Consider the following 18,722-nt stretch of genomic DNA (forward strand, 5'->3'; position numbering starts at 1 on the left):
ACACACGTGCATTCAAAGCGTGCGGTGCTTGACAGAACTTAAAATGAGCGAAGAAACTAGGAGAGAAGAAGATATTCAAACACCAGCAAACTCACAATCCACGGTAGATTTAATTCCTAGACGTGGTTCGTCATCACTAGCATGGAGGTGGTTTGGTTTTGAAAGGTCAGATGTTAGTCAAAAGACGCCGATCTGCAAAATGTGCCGAAAATCGGTTACTGTCAAAAGCAGCTCGATGACCAATCTTTTTCATCATCTTCGAACTACCCACCGCACTGAATGTGATGATTATGAAAAGCTTCGCAAGTCAGCCGAACACGACACGCCTGCAGCTCACAGGGTACAATTTTAAAAACACATGCAACAAACGTTGGCTGATTCATTTACCAAGAAAGTTCCTTACGACAGAAAAAGCGACAGATGGCAAGATATAACAAACGCTGTCACCAATTACATTGCCAGAGACGTGCCAATTCAAGCGGTTGAGAGAGGTGGTTTTAAACAGCTTTTAAAGACGTTAGACCCAAGATACACACTGCCTGGACGAAAATACTTCAGTGAAACAGCGCTGCCTAAATTGTATGAATCATGTCGCCAAACTCTGGCGCATGACGTGCAGAAGGTTTTACATTTTGCCACAACAACCGATTTGTGGACAAGCAGAACGTCAGAGCCATACCTCTCCCTGACAGCACATTTAATTGATGAAACTTGGCAACTTCAAAGCTACTGTCTGCAGACATCGTACTTTCCAGATGACCACACAGGCGACATAATTGCTCAAGGTCTAAAAGATGCGCTGGCATCATGGTTGTTGCCCGAAGATCGCATGGTTTGCATGACAACAGACAGCGGGGCTAACGTTGTCAGTGCACTGCGGATTAACAACTGGCAGCGGCTTCCTTGTTTCGGCCACAGGCTTCATATTGCCATTGGTAAGCAATTTTATTTTTTGGAATGATTAAAAATACAAATAAAATAAGCAAAGTTGTTTTAGAACTGTAATATAGCCAAATAAAATGACAGGAATATATATATATATATATATATATAGTAAAATAATAATAATAATATAAAGTGTCATTCATACCTTCACACTTTGAATGTTCAATGGATGTTTTATTTTAAATGTTTTCCAGAGAGGAGCATGCGGGACCCTAGAATAGACAGAGCGATTGGAGTTTGCAAGAAAATGGTTGCTGCTTTTTCCAGCAGCTGGAAAAAGAAAAAAGCTCTTGCTGATGCACAAGAGCAGCTGAAGCTTCCTCAACACAAACTGATCACAGAGTCACCAACAAGATGGGGCTCAAGACAGCGCATGATTGAGAGGTTTCTTGAGCAAGAAAAGGCCCTTCGTCATGTTTTAACTGCAGACAAAAAGCACAGGCACCTTGTGCCAACATGGCAAGATGTTGAGGTGCTGGAGGCAGTAAGCAAAGCACTTGGTCCTCTGCTAGAGTTTACTGACGCTCTGTCAGGTGAGCAACTTGTAACAGTTTCTTACTTAAAACCTGTGTTGTCCTTGTTCAACACTGAAGTTCTGGCGGTGAAGTCTGAAGACACAGAGCTTACCAAAAAAATCAAACAAACCATTTTGGAGTACCTGAACACCAAGTACTCTGAAGACTGTGTGGAAGAGCTGTTGAGTTTGGCATCCACACTTGACCCACGGTTCAAAAACCGCTATAACAACGATGGCAGGATCAAAACCATTGGGACAGCAGTGACTGCAGAACTCATAGCTATGGTGATCGAGGAAAACAGCCCCAACCCAGGCCCATCAACTGCTTCTGCTCAGGCTACAACAGCGAAACCTGAAGCAGGTGACGCCACTGAGCCAGCAAAAAAGACAAAAAAGTGTTTTGGCAGTTATTTCAAGAAACCACAGGAATTCAGAGGCGAGTCTCTGCACATTGCTATAGAAAAGGAGATCCAGAGCTACTTAATGATACCAGTGGTGGGCAGTGACGTAAACCCACTTGACTGGTGGAAAACACAAGAAATTAATTTCCCCAGACTTGGGAAACTAGCAAAAAAGTACCTATGCATCCCTGCCTCAAGCAGCCCTTCTGAGAGGGCTTTCAGCACAGGAGGAAATATTGTTACATGTCACCATGCAGCTCTCAAGCCAGATGCTGTGGACAGGCTGGTGTTTTTATCACACAACTTGAAACGCATGTAGATCCAAAGAAGCCCAGTTAATGGCAAAAAATGTTCAAGCTGCTGAAAGCCTATTTCCTCTGTTTTAGTGACTTTTACATTATAGTCTAATTTACCTTTTAGTCTTTAAATCATAGACTTTGTTCACAGTAGAATCATTTGTTTACATGTATATTTTTTTTCTTTAGTGCAATATTTGACAAATCTGAAGGGTTTCTAATTTTACAGCTGTTACACCTGTTTACTTTTCGTGCAATATTGGACAGAACTTGAAGTCAGTAATTTAATTAAAAGGATACTATGGGCTAGTTTTTTGTATTTTTGACAAAAGTTTGCATTAGATACTTTTATTATGATGTGGTATTCTGCACAGTTCACCTTAGAGCAGAGCAGTGATTTGTGTTGTTTCTACTTGAATGCTTCAGTTTGAAATAAATACCCTTTCCAACAATGTTTCAATTAGTAATATATCAATATACTATTGACAATGTAAAACGGAGCTAGTAAAAAAAGACATTTACAAACACATTTTTGAATAATGCAAAATATCGAGATATAATTTTTTGTCAATATCGCACACCCCTAACGCAGGCAGCGTTTTATGAATGGTTCATGTTCTCAGTGCGAGAACATAGCCATGGTAACGTTGCTGTAGCGGCTTTCTTCCCTCAAAACGAGAGAAAGCCACTTCAGCCGCCCCCCATGCCTCGCCTCCGTCCTACAGGATTGGGGTCAGCGCGGCCGGCGATGAAGGTAATTTGGTGCATACAGCGGGCTAAATCCCCACCAACCCACAAAAGGTTTTGCACCCCCATTTACACCTGTATATAGTGCTGATCACTTGTCATCGGATTATCTGAATGGCACACCTATGGCCAGCCGGTGGTGACAAGACTCAAGGACGGCCCAAGAGGCCCTCCTCCTCAGTCGCTAACTCGCCCTATGCCGGTTTCACAGAGCAAGGTAAGTGCTGTGAGCTCTCCCTCAGCACAGCCACCTGGGGTTGAAGCAACGCTCCTCGATGCGGCATTTCCTGCTCCCCCCAGCCGTGAAGCCCCACCCCCAGGTACGTCAGACGCAATCGTCCCCTTTCCAACCTGTCGCGGTGGCTGGCCAGGATCATCCGACTCGGCTACGTGATTCAGTTAGCCAGGTGCCGCTTCACTTCGGTGCAGGGCGAGAACACCGCCACCTTGCGTGCGGAGATCGATAGAGCCTGTCCCTCCAGCCGAGATGGGGAAAGGGTTCTACAGCCCTTACCTCATCGTGCCAAAAAAGGCGTTGGGTTGTGGCCAATCTTAGACCTGCATGTTCTGAACTGGGCCTTACAAAGACTCCTGTTCAGGATGCTGACGCAGAAACACATTTTGACGTGCGTCTGGTATCAAGATTGGTTTGTGGCGGTAGACCTGAAGGATGCATACTTTCACATCTCGACACAGACCCTTCCTATGGTTCACGTTCGACGGCCAGGCATATCAGTACAAGGTCCTCCCCTTTGGCCTGTCCCTGTCCCCTCACGTCTTCATGAAAGTCGCTGAGGCAGCTCTTGCCCCGTTAAGGGAAGTGGGCATCCGCATACTCAACTACATCGGCGACTGGCTGATTCTAGCACACTCTAGAGAGTTACTATGCGCCCACAGGGACAAGGTGCTCAGGCACCTCAGCCGTCTAAGGCTTCAGGTCAACTGAGAAAAGAGAAAGCTCGACCCGATTCAGAGCATCTCTTTCTCTGCATGGATTTAGACTCAGTCTCAATGATAGCGCGCCTCACAGGCGAGCGCGTGCAGTTGGTGCTGAACTGCCTGAAGTCATTCAACACTTTCAGAGGCTCCTGAGACATATGATTTCCTCAGCGGCAGTCACACCGCTCAGGTAGATGCATATGAGACCGCTTCAGCACTGGCTTCAGAGTTGAGTCTCGAAATGGGCATAGCGCCACGGCACACATCGCGTAGGTATCACGCCACTGCCACCACGCCACTCTGCCACCACTTATTCAGCCCTTGGACAGATCTTGAGTTTCTACAGGCAGGAGTTCCCTTATAGCAAGTGTCCAGACATGTCGTGGTCACCATAGACGCCACCAAACTGGGCTGGGGCACCATGTGCAATGGGCATGCAGCCGCCGGTTCGCTTGTCGCAACTCGCCCGCCATCTCCTCTGTAGTCAGCAGTGTTTGAGGTCGTTGCGGGCCACTCATATCCCGGGCAGCCTCAATGCCACAGCGGATGCGCTGTCGCGGCAGGCAATGCTCAGCAGAGAGTGGAGGCTCCACCCCAAGGTGTTCCAGCTGATTTGGAGTCGATCAGCAATGCACATGTAAACCTGTTCGCTTCCGGACAGCCCTCCTTATTGCTCTCACCTCCACCAAGAGGGTTGGGGACCTGCAAGAGTTCTCTGTCATCGACTCTCGCGTGATCCTGAGACACCGGGCTATGTGCCCAAGGTTCCCATGACCCCCTTCAAGGATCAGGAGGTGAACCTGCAAGGGCTGCCCCGGGAGGAGGCAGACCCAGCCCTGTCAATTCCTGTGTCCGGTGCGTACTTTGCGCACCTACTTGGATCGCACGGAGAGCTTTAGACGCTCTGAACAGCTTTTTGTCTGCTTTGGTGGACAGCGGAAAGGGAATGCCATCTCTAAACATAGGCTGGATGCCATTGCATTGGCCTACCAGACCCAGGCCGTGTCCGCCCTCTTGCTGGTTCGAGCACACTGCACAAGGGGTGTGGCGTCCTCGTGAGTACTTGTCAATGGCACCTCTCTAGCAGACATCTGCAGAGCAGTGGGCTGGGCAACACCCAATACCTTCGCAAGATCTCAATACAATCTCCTTGTTGAGCCGGTTTAATCCCGTGTTTGTTCAGGTAAGAACAGGTAGAGTTCGGTAATATAGAACAGCTGGTCGGGTGTATCACTTGCATATAGCGCCTTTCCCCTTCCCTGAGGCAAAAACTTGCACTTTTACCCCCATATGCCCTGTACTGGGATAGCTGCTCCACAGCTGCCGATTACTCCGGTAACCCCTGTGATGTATATTCCGGAACTACATGATGTCTTTTGGGGCATTGGGGGAGGTTACATGCAGACTGATGCTCCTGCTATTACACACATAGCAGCTTGCTTGCTCCTGCATCAGCAGTTCAAGTAACACAGTTCAGCTGTTGTGACGTTTTTCTGTAGGGACCCCTAGTGTCACTACATCGACACAGCGTCGAGTGAGTGACAGAAGGGGAATGTCATGGTTACTGTCATCACCTCCGTTCCCTGATGGAGGAAACGAGACATGGGTCCCTCTTGCCACAACACTGTACTAGCTGCTGAAATGGTCTGACCTTGTCTCTACTCCTCAGCAAAAAACCTGAATGGATTGGGCATTCCAGCTCCTTTTATACCTGTATGTCCGGGGAAGTGGCATGTAAATTCCACTCGTCAATTGTCATTGGCCTTTTCGCAAAGAATGGAAAGTGTTCGGGGCTCTCAAGAGTGACCCCTAGTGTCAGTACATCGACACAACATCTCGTTCCCTCCATCAGGGAATGGAGGTTACGACTGTAACCATGACGATTTCTTCCTCAAGTTCCTTCAGTGTTTAAAGGGTTAGTTTACCCCAAAATTAAAATTCTCATGATTTACTTACCTTTAAGTCATTCCAGATCTGTATGATTTTCCTTCTTCAGCAGAACCAAAATGAAGAATTTTATAAGCCCATTTCAGCTCCGTTTGTCCATACAATGCAAGTAAATCGGTTCCATAGGCTGTTGGCAGTTTGACGGTCTAAAAGGCATATTTAGGTTGAATAAAAGTAATCCACATGACTCCAGTCGATCAGTTAATGTCTTCTGAAGCAAATAGGTACGTTGGTAGAAGAAACAAATTGATAATAAAAACCATTTTAACTTTAAATTTTTGCTTCTGGCCAGCACTGGATTGCTGGTTGTAATGACCTAACTCTCACGTGATGTTTGTTCCACTGTTGTAAACAATGTTAGTGCTTCTGAGTTCTCGCATGAACGAGCAATTGTCCTTATGCCGACTGCTGGCAGGAAGCAATTTTTAAAAGTTAATAAAGTTTTAATTATCAATTAATTTTTTACACAAAATTATCGATTCATTTTGTAGACTCCTGATGATTTAGGAATAATTCTAGGAATATCTGAAGCCAAACCAGACCAGTTTGTTTCCTAATCTCAAACACCATCAAGAAATATATTACAATATTACATGACTTAATAATTAAAAAAGGTCCACACATTTATTTTACATTGAAAGAACAATGGTAAATGTAAGGGCAAGTACAGTGTTTAACAGTTGTATTTGCAATGCCATAATCACAAAAAAAGACCATGTCTGGCTCCTCATTACAGTGGTAGTTAGTTCCCCTTCTGTCACTCACTCGACGTTGTGTCGAATGAAGTGACACAAGGGGTCTTCCTCTGAACTTGAGAAAAGACCAATGTGAAATTGGCAGACAGAATTTGCATGTTCCGCCCCCGGATATACGGGTATAAAGGGAAGCAGGCATGCGTCTGTCTTTTTGCGTCTGCAGATTTTTACTTTGGAGCCGAGCAGTTGAGTTTACCGCTGTTTCACGCATCTCTATTGTCAAGAAGCACTGCTGTTGGATCTTACGGTGCATTTCCAGCTAGCATTCTTTCTCTCTGCACGCTGTGCAGTCCATGCCCCTGGGTGCTTCGACAGCGCTTTCACTGCCTAAAAGAGTGTTTTCTCCTCCTAAAAGAGTTTGAGATTTCGCTCATAAAAGAGCAATACACAGCAGGCGTTTAATGTCCTTTCCAGGACGCCTCTTTTTAAAGATGTCTTTCTGCCTCTGTGTAGTTCCTGGATTCGGTTGATTTCTCTCCACTTCTGACGGTCATAAAAGCTGCCTCGCATGCTTGGGCTGTGATCACACGCAGGCAGCGTTTTATGAATGTTTTATGTTCTCAGTACGAGAACATAGCCATGGCAACGTTGCGGCGCGGCTTTCTTTCCTCACAAGAGAAAGTCACTTCAGCCGCCCCCCACGTCGATCCTTCTTCCCATGTGATTGAGGACGACCCGGCTGGCGATTTAGGGATGACGACAGGCTTGGTTTTCGCCGGGTAAATACCCACGAACCACCCGCCCCCCGGCATGCTCGCTTGCTTCTGTCCGAGCTCGGGATGAGTGCGGCTCGCCTCGCGGACAGCCAATATTCTCCCATGAGCCCCTGGAATTGGATGACGATATCGCTGCTGCATCGGAGAGCGTCACAGCGGCGTATGATGCTGATAACTCATCTGGGCTGCCACCTTTAGCCACGCCCCCTCCCCCAGTTCCTTTTTTCCCAGAAGTGCATGACGAGCTGATGCGATCGTAGAAGGCACTTTCTACTGCCCGGAGCTGACCCCTCCACTCGTCCGCTCTCACTGCCGCTCAGGTTGATGCATATGAAACCGCTTCAGCACTGGCTTCAGACGCTGCCGCTGGCTCCTGGACAGGGCCCCTTCTGTGTTTGCACATCAACTGCCTAGAGTTGCTGTATTCCTTGCCCTGCAGAGGTTTCTCCCGCTGATTCGGGGCAAGTACGTCTTGATCCATTCAGACAGCACCGCGACCAAGGTGGCGTGCGCTCCTGTAATATGTCACAACTCGCCCGCCATCTCCTCCTTTGGAGTCAGCAGCTACTCAGGCCACTCATATCCCTGGCAACCGCAACATGACGGCAGACACGCTGTCACGACAGGTTTCACCCAGCGGAGAGTGGAAGCTCCACCCCAGGTGGTCCAGCTGATTTGGGGCTGATTCGGCATGGGACACCCGCTCTGGTACTCCCTGACAGAAGCCCCTCTTGGGACAGACACGTTTTGTCCCACAGCTGGCCCCAGGGGCTGCGCAAGTATGTATTTCCCCCAGTGAGCCTTCTTGCACTGGTGCTGTGCAAGATCAGGGAGGATGAGGAACAAGTCACCTTGGTGGCTACTTATTGGCCCACCCGGACTTGGTTCTCAGATCTCACACTCCTCGCGACAGCACCTCCCTGGCAAATTCGCCTGAGGAAGGACCTTCTTTCTCTTGGTTGATTTCTCAATCAACCAAGTCAGAGCTCCCTCCACCGTTTTTGAAAGGGACCCCTTTTGTCACTTCATTCGACACAACGCTGAGTGAGTGACAGAAGGGGAACGTCATGATTACTGTTGTAACCTCCGTTCCCTGAGGGAGGGAACAAGACGTTGTGTCCGTCCTGCCACAGCACTAGGCTTCATTTGACACAATGTCTTGTTCCCTCCCTCAGGGAATTGATTTTACAACAGTAACCATAAAGTTAGTCTTTCTTAAAAAAAAACGTTTATTTGTCATGAAAATGTATTAGCTAAACACATTTAAAAACACATTTTTCTAATACAGCCTTATTTACCTTACTGTAAAGTTTTGTAATTGATGCTGGTGCAGGTGTTTTTCTTTCCCTAGTGAGTGCTGTTCAGAATGTCTGAGCAGTCTAGTTAATTATCATTTAAAATCATTTATCATTTCAAATTGAAATGGGTCGCATAAGTTTTGTTTTCTGTGGCACGATACAGAGAGAAGTCCAGTTTAATCGTGCTTGTGATCCGCTCTGCACTATCCTTTTACCAGAGCTCACATTTCAGAGCCAGGTCTTCAATCACCCCACACACATTTGCATTCCACATTAGTAGCATATTTACTGTTATGCTTATAAACTGGCGAAAGCAAGATGAATATCATAAAATTTGCTTCGTGTTTCAAAATTTTGCTTCAGCACCTGACAAAAAATGTTTCATGCAGGAAAAACCCTGATAACAATTAGTGAAAAGTCTAATTTTTTCATTCAAGATGACTCAAGGTTCGAGGTCATAGAGTGAGGGAGATGGGGGCTCCTTTAATCTCACCACCCTGGACCTCACTAATTTTCAAACCCTTGTAATAGGCCCTGATTGTGTATTAAAGAAGAACCCCTTTGTGTATTACCATGCAAATTCAGAGCACTCAGTAAATCTATAAGGAAGGTCTATAATCTTCTTGTGTTTTGATTATATACATCAGAAGCTAACAGATATTCATGAGCAGAACAATACTGTATTTTCCACCTTGTTTTTTTTAGATGTTTGTGAAATAATAATTTATAATTACATTTGAATGAACGAAGATTGAATATAAAGTAAATTTTTTCAGTGTTGTTGGTGTTTTTTGTATGTTGTTGCTGTTTCAATTGTGGTGGTCCCTTTACATATCAGTCAGACACCTTGCTATGTGAGTGGGCGGTTCTTGGAATAAGTAGCAGTATGGACATTATACAGTAAGACCAAAGTCTGAAAATATCAAAAACAGACATTCTTCTCTCCAACAGCTCCTGTGGTGGTTCAAGCCCCGTCTCATTCTGAGTGGCCACACCCACAGCGGCTGTGAGATTCTGCATGAGCAGCAATACCTCGAGATCAGTGTCCCATCTTTCAGCTGGCGGAACCGCAACAACCCCAGCTTCATCCTGGTAACCACAGTCACTGCATTTACATCCATCCATCTATCAATTTATTCGATCCCCTGTCTTGAACCTATACTAAGTTGAAAAATGCCCAAGCAACATAATACTGTTGATACACAAGAAGAAGAATTAGTTTATAGTGTTTATCCATATGGATAAAGTGAGAACCGACATTTAATCGAGCCAAAACTGACCACAGGAACTTCTAATTGATCTAGAGAAAAGATTGCACAAAAAACTTTCAATAATATAAAGAAGACACAGTATTTTGTCTGAGGTTAAACAGCCCATGAGAAAGCCTGTCTGGTCATAAGAAAATAAATGACCTGTAACCTGTTCTAAATGGCGAGCTTAAACTTTAGTTTACCAAGTATATCTGGTACATTAATGGGGGTCTTTCCATTTTTTGAAATAAAAGAGATTTGTTTTTTGTTCTCTGTAAAAACAAGGTGTATCTATGACATAATTAATGGAGATAAGTAGTAAGGGACCTAATAAATCCCATATTAATAGATGCAATTCTGGAGGCAAGCCACCTACACCAACACATCCTTCAATTCTGACAGTGTAATTGGTAAATTAAGAAGATTACTGTACATTGCTCAGCATTTAAATGAGGAAGATTCAGTTCTTTTTTCTCTTTTTTATTATTGCATTGTTTATTAATCCCACAATCTGAACTCTAAGGATGAACAGATGTTTTAAATATATACAGGTAGAGCTGCACAATTCTGGATGAAATGAGAATCTCAAATTATGATTTGTTTTTATCACAATTCTGAATAATTGTTTTTAGTGATTTACAAAACATGAACATAAGGGTACTAAACGTCTAGGTTACTGTTGTAACCTCCATTCCCTGATGGAGGGAACGAGACGGTGTGTCAAAGAAGCGACACCAGAGGTCTCTCTTGAGAGCCTCGCACATCTCTGAACTTGAGAAAAGGCCAATGAGAAATTGGCAGACAGAATTTGCATGTCCCAAATATTCAGCATCTTCAGCTGAAACCTGATCTTACAGCAAACCAGGGAGTGGTCAGTGTCACAGTCAGCACTCTAGTGTGAGCGTGTATTATGCACACTTCTCAGATGATGGCGTCTTGTAATGATCATGTCCAGTTGATGCCATTGTTTTGAATGGGGGTGCCTCCAGCATACCTTGTGCTGGGGTTTGTTCTGGAAGAGAGTTGGTGTTCTCGTAAAGAACTCATAAAGTATACTCAGCTCATGAAAGCATTGTCCATTTTCATTCATGCTGCTGTGGTGTCCCAAGCACTGGGACCATGAGTCATGATCAGCACCTAATCAGCACAGTAGCAACAGATATTCCTTACTTGGCATTCCATGAATGACTGCTTGCAGTTACTAATAGACCTTATTCACGCAAGCACCATCTTTGTTGTACTGCTGTTTAAAATTGGTTTTGTCATTCTGCAGACAGAACATTGATAAAATATCTGTCCAAGAACATTCAGTACACAAAGAACTTCAGACAACGTGAGTTGTGGAAAATCAGATGTGATCTAGGAGCTTTATACCGTTCATGCCATTGAAGAGATAAGTCTATCCCTCACAGCCTTATTATCATTCCTCGTCCTTTGCCTCCTTAGAGGAGTAGAGGGTAGGAACACATGCACTAGGTTTACAGGCCCATCTGTTGTGTTAAGTCTGAGGGATGATATCAATTCAGATCCTCCTCACCATAGCCTGCCTGGATCTCCACTTTGTAGCTATATGGGCTATATCTTTTTTTTTTTAGAGAAATTTTTTTATTGATTCATATAGATAACATAGAAAAGCAAAACATATATATAAACAGAATCAACATTTAATTGATGCAAAAAGAAATTTGAGTTCCAAATACATCACACATAAAACTCTGAACCTTCAACCAAAATTCTTGGATCTTAACACAACACCAAAAAACATCCATCTTCTGATTGGCATTGCCAGCAGGTGGGTGTGTCTTTAAGACCAAGCCTATAGAGTCTAGAGGGGGTCCAATAGAATCTATGTAAAATCTTGAATTGCATAAGGCACACCCTTGCATGCAGACTTGACATTTTTTTTAATTCTAGCCCACACTTCCTCCTCCAATATCAAGTTTTTTGATATTAAAACATAAATATGGCCCCATATTTGTCTGCCGTCATGTTGCGGTTGCCAGGGATATGAGTGGCCTGAGTAGCTGCTGACTCCAAAGGAGGAGATGGCGGGCGAGTTGTGACATATTACAGGAGCGCACGCCATATTTTTGATATTAGAACATAAAAAACAACAAAATAAACAACAAAAAAAGAGTAATAAACAAATAATTAAAAATGAAGATAATGAGCAACACATTACAGGACATCCAGAACAACACTAAACCATAAAATAAAATAAATAAAATATACATTTTGAAATATCACAGTACACAGCCTGACATTTTGTAGTTTAATTCTGCTATTTTACCAGAGCTATTATTTGTTTTGCTGGATTACAAGAACTGAGTTATATATGTCCAATACAGAAGAGTTGGGTAGTTCAATCATCCCATATTGTCTGGTCAACTTGGTTACAGTAATGTAAGAAGGGAGCCCAAATTTTATTCAAGTCTTTTAGTTTCCCTTTAACGACATAAGTAAGTTTTTCCAAGGCAAGGTTGCTGGTCATTTCTTTAAACCACTGACTTGGGTTAGGTCCTTGGGCTTCCTTCCATTTTAAAGCAATAGCACGCTTGGCCTGAAGTAAACTAAAATCAATTAGTTTGTGCTTTCTTGCATTCACCTCAAGATTTACTGGGTCTATATGAAACAGACAAAATTTGGGTGCAAGAGGGATATTTACTTCAGTCAGTTTACCAATCATATAAACAATCTCCTTCCAAAATCCTTGAATCTCATTACACTCCCATATACAATGATAAAGGGTACCTGTAGGAGCCTAATTTTGCTTTTGTTCAGTGACAATTATTGCATATTATGTGTTGCATTTCAGTATTTGAAAATTTGTGTTTTGATTGTAACTTTCTTTCTTTGTGTGTATTAATTAGATAAATATTCTCTATATTTACATTGAAATATGTTATATGTAAAAATTGTGCACTGGCCCTTTAAGAATTGCGACTGTAAGTGATGCAGTTGTGTGTCCTTTATAGGAAATAGAGTGGAGTCGTACAGTTTTCTTTACCGCATCCGTGATATTTAGGATTTAAGATTGTATTTTGTTTCCTTTCTTTTCTTTGTTTGATTTACTAACGAGTCTGGATTAAAGGAAGAATTTCCATGAAGAAAACAGTGCATGTGAATTGTTTTTTTATTGTACACGGAGCGAGTTGACTGAAATTCTTGCGATGCAAACTCACATTAGTAAAGAAAACTAACTCCAGATGGATAAGGACGTGTTTGACACGAAGATATATGGATGTTTTTAAGGAACAATGGATCTTGAAGTGTATGCCAGGTGGAGTTTCGTTGGAAAAGGAAGTGCACGGATTACCTCTGAGGTGCGCGATTATCTACATGCGATCTAACGGTGCCATTTAATCCAGGAAGATTTCTGAGGTAAAAAATGAAACGTGACTGAACAGTTCAATAAATAATATAGGTACAATGACTTGATTTGATGTTGGAGCTTAAATAAGTGATGATATTATGAAAAAAACTAAGGATTGTACTCGTACTAAAAGATCAGTAAAAAGGACTGAGAAAGCAAAGGAAGAAAAGTTGCAAAGACTTGTGCAATCAAGGAAAACTAAACTAGCTCAGCTCACAAGTAAATCTAAGGAAATTGAACAATTAATGGATGATGCTGCACATTTTGACACTGTTCGAACTTAATTAGAAACTGAATACAAAGATTTGCATAAAGATTTCTGTCAGCTGATTCATGCTATTGAGGAATTTATGTCTGATGAAGATTATGCAAAGGACCAGCATACATTGTTTGAACCAAGAGCCTCCTCACGTGAAAGATTTATTAATGCAGTCAACAAGTGGATGAAACAGGTTGCAGAAAATGCTGAGCAATCAATACAGTGTGATCTAGAAGTTAATCCTGAGGATAGCATTTCCTCTGTGTCAGTGACTTCAAGTAAGAAGCATAAGAAACATGGATCAGATGGCAGATCTACAACTTCTACAACTTCTTCTGCACGTATATCCGCTGAAGTAGAAAGAGCTGCACTACTTGTAAAACATGCTGCATTGAAGAAGAAACAAGCTATTGAACGACAAGAAGCTGAATTAAGGCTAAAAAAGAGGAATTTGAGCTAGAAGTGGCCCTTGCAGCATCAGATGCAAAAATGAAAGTTATTAAGCAATATGAAAGCAGTCGGTCTTCATCTGTATGTCACAACGAAATAGATCTGGAGTCGGGTAGAATAACAGCTCATGAAGATGAACTGAAACAAGAAAGTCTGCTTGATAATGTGTTTCAACCTCTATGGCCACAGTCAACTAATAACACCATCCCAAGAGAGCTTTCTTCAAGTAGAGAGGGAGACGTAGTTGATACATTATGTAATGCCATGGAGCGGCAAGCCAATATCACTGAGTGCCTAAGCACTAATGAAGCATCAAAAAATGTCCATGCTTCCTTCAATTGACATACCCATTTTCAAAGGAGATCCTCTTGATTATAAGCTGTTCATTCGGGCCTTCGAACATGGTGTTGAGGATCATACTGATTATGATAAGGACTGTTTGTACTTCATGGAACAGTACACAATTGGAAAGCCGAAGGAATTGATTCGTAGTTGTCTACATATGAACCCAGCTGAAGGCTATCTTAAGGCAAAGCAGCTTCTGAGAGAGCATTTTGGAAATGAGTATCAGATTGCAGTAGCATATATGAACAAAGCTCTACATTGGCCCTCTATCAAGCCAGAAGATGGAGAAGCACGTCACTCCTTTTCATTGTTTCTGTCAGGATGCTGCAATGCAATGTCAGATATAACTTACATGGAAGAGATGGTAACGCAGCAAATCTGAGAGCCATTGTGGTGAAACTTCCATACAAATGAAGAGAAAAATGACGATCTGTGGCATGTGAAAAACAAGAGAAGCAAAATGCTAGCGTGAAGTTCAAAGATTTAGTTGATTTCATTAGCAAGCAAGCAAAGATTTCTCTTCATCCAGTGTTTGGAGACATAAAAAAATAGTTCAACAACAAAAGGACAAGATAAGTTACATGCAGAAGCAAGTGCTTACAAAAAGGCTGTAACAAAAAGGGTCTTCACGACTAGTGCTGTACCAATTGACAGAAAGGTTGAAGATGACGAGAGACTTTCAGTTCAAAGATCCCAAAATAAACATCCAAGCAGCCAGAAAGAATCATGTCTTCTTTGTAAAGGACTGCAACACAATCTGGAATCTTGTAGAAGTTTGAGAAGCAAGACACATCAGGAGAAAATTGACTTTTTGCGAAGCAAGGGCTTGTGTTTTGGCTGTTTAAAGCGTGGTCACATGAGTAAACAATGCAAAGAAAGACTGCAGTGAATGTTCTTTGCCTCATCCAACCATACTGCATATGAAACCAAAGGAAATTGCACATCCTCAGGAAGATAGAATGGATAACTGTGATAGACAGTCTGTTACAAGTGCATTAATTTGTGTAGAAAAGGACAACAGTGAAGTCATAGATTTTTGTGAGAATGACTGTACTTTGTCAATTGTTTCTGTACAGGTCAAGACAATGAAAGGTACGCATCTGGTCAAAACGTACGCCTTTCTCGACCCAGGTAGTTCAGATACTTTCTGTACTGAAGCTTTGATGTCTGAACTAAATGTGAATGGAAGAAAGACTGATATACTTCTGAGAACAATGGGGGATGAAAAACAAGTCAGAACTCACAAAGTGTCTGGGTTGGAGATTAGTAGGCTAGATGGTGATACATTCATTCAACTTCCAGATGTTTTCACACAGAGAACAATTTCAATTCACAAGGGGAACATTCCACAGCAAAAGGATTTGGAGAGATGGCCATATCTTAAAGAGCAACATGCAGGTTGAATTTATAACTGAATTAATACTTTATATTGTCTGCAGAGGTCTTTTAAAAACACATATGTAGAAATTACTAATGAAATCTCATTTGATTTAGAGATTTTGATGAAAATGTGCTAGGCTCTGGAATACGCCTTTCCCGCTATCAACGCGTCATATGACGTAGAGGCTGAGGCAAACAAAAGAGCTCATGGTCAGCTCTCATTGTGGGTGTTGATGTAGTTAGAGCAGTACAGAAAGTTTTAGAGAAGCCATAATGGTAAATTATTGTGTTTGTGCTGGTTGCACGAATTCCAGCCTGTCAGGACATCGTGTCCATCATTTTCCTTCTAGAAAAAACAAGGCTTTTCGGTCTTGAGTGCGTTTTGTGCAGGTGAAGAGAGCAGACTTCACTGCCGCGTCTGTTACCACACACTCGGTCGTTTGTGGCGCACATTTCACTCCGGAGAATTATCGACCTGGAGATTTGTTGGAGTCTCGGATGGGATTTCGGAGTAAGGACCACGTGAGGCTGATTTCTGATGCTGTTCCCTCGGTGCACTCAATGGAATCAAGTCCACCGTCAAAGTGTACACCGGATTTTGGCGCGGGCTGGACTGGAGGACAAAGTGCTAACGTTAGAAGACATTCTGTGCAACGAAAACGAGGACTTAGCAGAGTAAGTCTTACTTTTAATTATTTTAACTCTTAATTTGCTCATAATTATAGGCCTGTGGGCCATCATAGGCATGTTCGTCCACACCGGAGAACTCGGTTTCTTCATTCGCATCCATTGTAACCTGAGCTTGAACTTGACCAGACTCCCTCGCCCATCGTCACTTCCTGTTAGTGCTTTATAGACGCGGAAGTTATTTTATCACAATTTATCTCAAAATATCGTTAATGGCTAAATATATATTACTCCAGTTCAGAAAATCAAGTTGTTTTATCATCAACATACACTATGCTATATAGGGGTGTCCAACCTGCATGTTGCTCTTTAAAAGAGGTTTGTCTACCTAGCATCGAAGCAGAAATCGGATTGCTAATAGGATCTAATGTGCCTGAAGTCATGGAGCCTTGGCAGGTTATTAGTAGTAAAGACAATGTACCTTTTGCTGTAAGAACCAAGTTGGGCTGGACAGTTAATGGACCCCTCAGGAACAGTAATGACATCACAAGAAAAGGAAGGAATGTTCAAGTATCTGTAAATCGCATATCAGTAGCCAGATTAGAAGACTTGTGGCAACAGCAATTCAAGCAGGATTTTCCTAAAATAGGATGGGATGATGATCTTCCAGAGCAAGTAAAGCAAAGTTGGACAGACTGGCTCAATGGGATTCATCAACTTGAAGAGTTCAAGGTGAATAGATGCATTCGACCAGCAGGGTTTGGAGAAGCTGTTGAGGCACAGCTACGTCACTTCGCAGATGCGAGTGAGGATGCATATGGTACAGCAAGTTATCTTCTTCTACGTAATCAACAGGATCATGTGCACTGCATATTGATGATGGGGAAGGCTAGGGTTGCCCCTCTAAAAAGACCTACAATTCCACGAATGGAACTGACAGCTGCGACAGTTGCAACAAAAATGAACCTGATGTTACAAAGAGAACAACAAATGAAACTTAAACCCTTCAGTCTACTGGACAGATAGCACAGTTGTGCTTAAATATCTCAGAAACGAGAGCACAAGATTCAGAACATTCGTGGCAAACAGAGTCACAAATATTCTAAAAATTTCAAAGATTGAACAATGGAACCATGTCGATACTGCATCAAATCCAGCAGATTGCGCCTCGAGAGGGCAGAAGGTTAACACTTTCTTGCTAAATGAAAAATGGATCTCAGGCCCAGAATTTCGAATTCACAGATGAGTGGCCAAAGAACATGGACCAAATGATGATATCTGCAGATGATCCAGAGATCAAGAGGTCAGTGTTGGTCAATTCAATACAAGCGCAACACAATAACAGTTCAATTAGACAACTGATGAATCATTTCTCCTCTTGGATAAAGCTTCAGCGCATTGTAGCGTGGATGTTAAAATTGAAAACCATGCTGTTGGAACTTGTGCAAAAGAGAAAGACTCTTACTGCTGCAGAGACTTTAACCAACTCAAGTAAAAGCAAGCAGATTGTGGACAAAAAGATGCAAGATTTTAAAGCTAAATGGAAAGGAAGCAACATTTTTGTTGATGATTTGAAAGAGGCTGAGCTTGAAATAGTGAAATGCTGTCAAAGAGAGAAGTTCACTGAGGAGATTTCAGCACTGCAAAGTGGACATGCGACAAAGAGAGGCAGTTCGATCTACAGATTAAACCCCCAGTTGCACAATGGAGTTTTACATGTCGTTGGATGACTTAGCAATGCTGCTATGCCAGAAGAAAGTAAGTGACCTATGCTTATACCAAAGGATCTTCATGTCACCAACTTAATCCTCCAGAATGTTCATGAGAAAACAGGACACGGTGGTAGAAATTACATGATTTCAACACTGCAACAAAAATACTGGATACCTGGTGCAAAATCTGCAATCAGACAAATGCTGGCAAGATGTGTTATTTGTCGTCGTTTACATTCCTCAACAGGAAAACAAATAATGGCAGACTTACCATCAGAAAGGGTGTTGCCAGATGATCCACCTTTTACCAGAGTAGGTGTAGATTATTTTGGACCATTCTTGGTTAAACGTGGAAGAACCCTTGTCAAGAAATATGGCGTTATATTCACTTGCTTAGCAATTTGTGCAGTGCACATCGAAGTTGCTTCTTCACTAGACACTGATTCCTGTCTAAATGCTATACGCCGGTTTGTAGCCAGAAGAGGATAAGTGAACGTTTTCAGGTCAGACAATGGGACCAATTTTGTAGGTGCTGAGCGTGAGTTAAGGCAGTCCTTTGAAAAATGGAACAGCCAAAAGATTCAAGACCATCTCAGTCAGCAAGGAATTAAGTGGGTTTTCAATCCTCCCACTGGATCTCACCATGGCGGGGCATGGGAGAGATTGATACACTCAATAAGAAAGATCCTTAATGCTACAATCAGAGAACAAGTTCTTGATGAGGAATGCCTTCAAACAGTTTTCTGTGAAGCAGAGGCTATAATC

General features: G+C 42.7%; 1 protein-coding gene across 1 annotated transcript in view; it reads left to right on the plus strand.

The window, feature by feature from the left end:
• mppe1 (metallophosphoesterase 1) overlaps window positions 1-18,722 on the plus strand; it is an 86,539-nt gene that overhangs the window by 46,266 nt on the left and 21,551 nt on the right. Inside the window, exon 8 of the mRNA XM_052114894.1 lies at window positions 9,513-9,653. Coding sequence (XP_051970854.1) covers window positions 9,513-9,653 — 141 coding nt within the window. The remainder of the gene's footprint in view (window positions 1-9,512; window positions 9,654-18,722) is intronic.

The sequence above is a fragment of the Xyrauchen texanus genome, chromosome 42, assembly GCF_025860055.1.
Source record: "Xyrauchen texanus isolate HMW12.3.18 chromosome 42, RBS_HiC_50CHRs, whole genome shotgun sequence".
NCBI lineage: Eukaryota > Metazoa > Chordata > Actinopteri > Cypriniformes > Catostomidae > Xyrauchen > Xyrauchen texanus.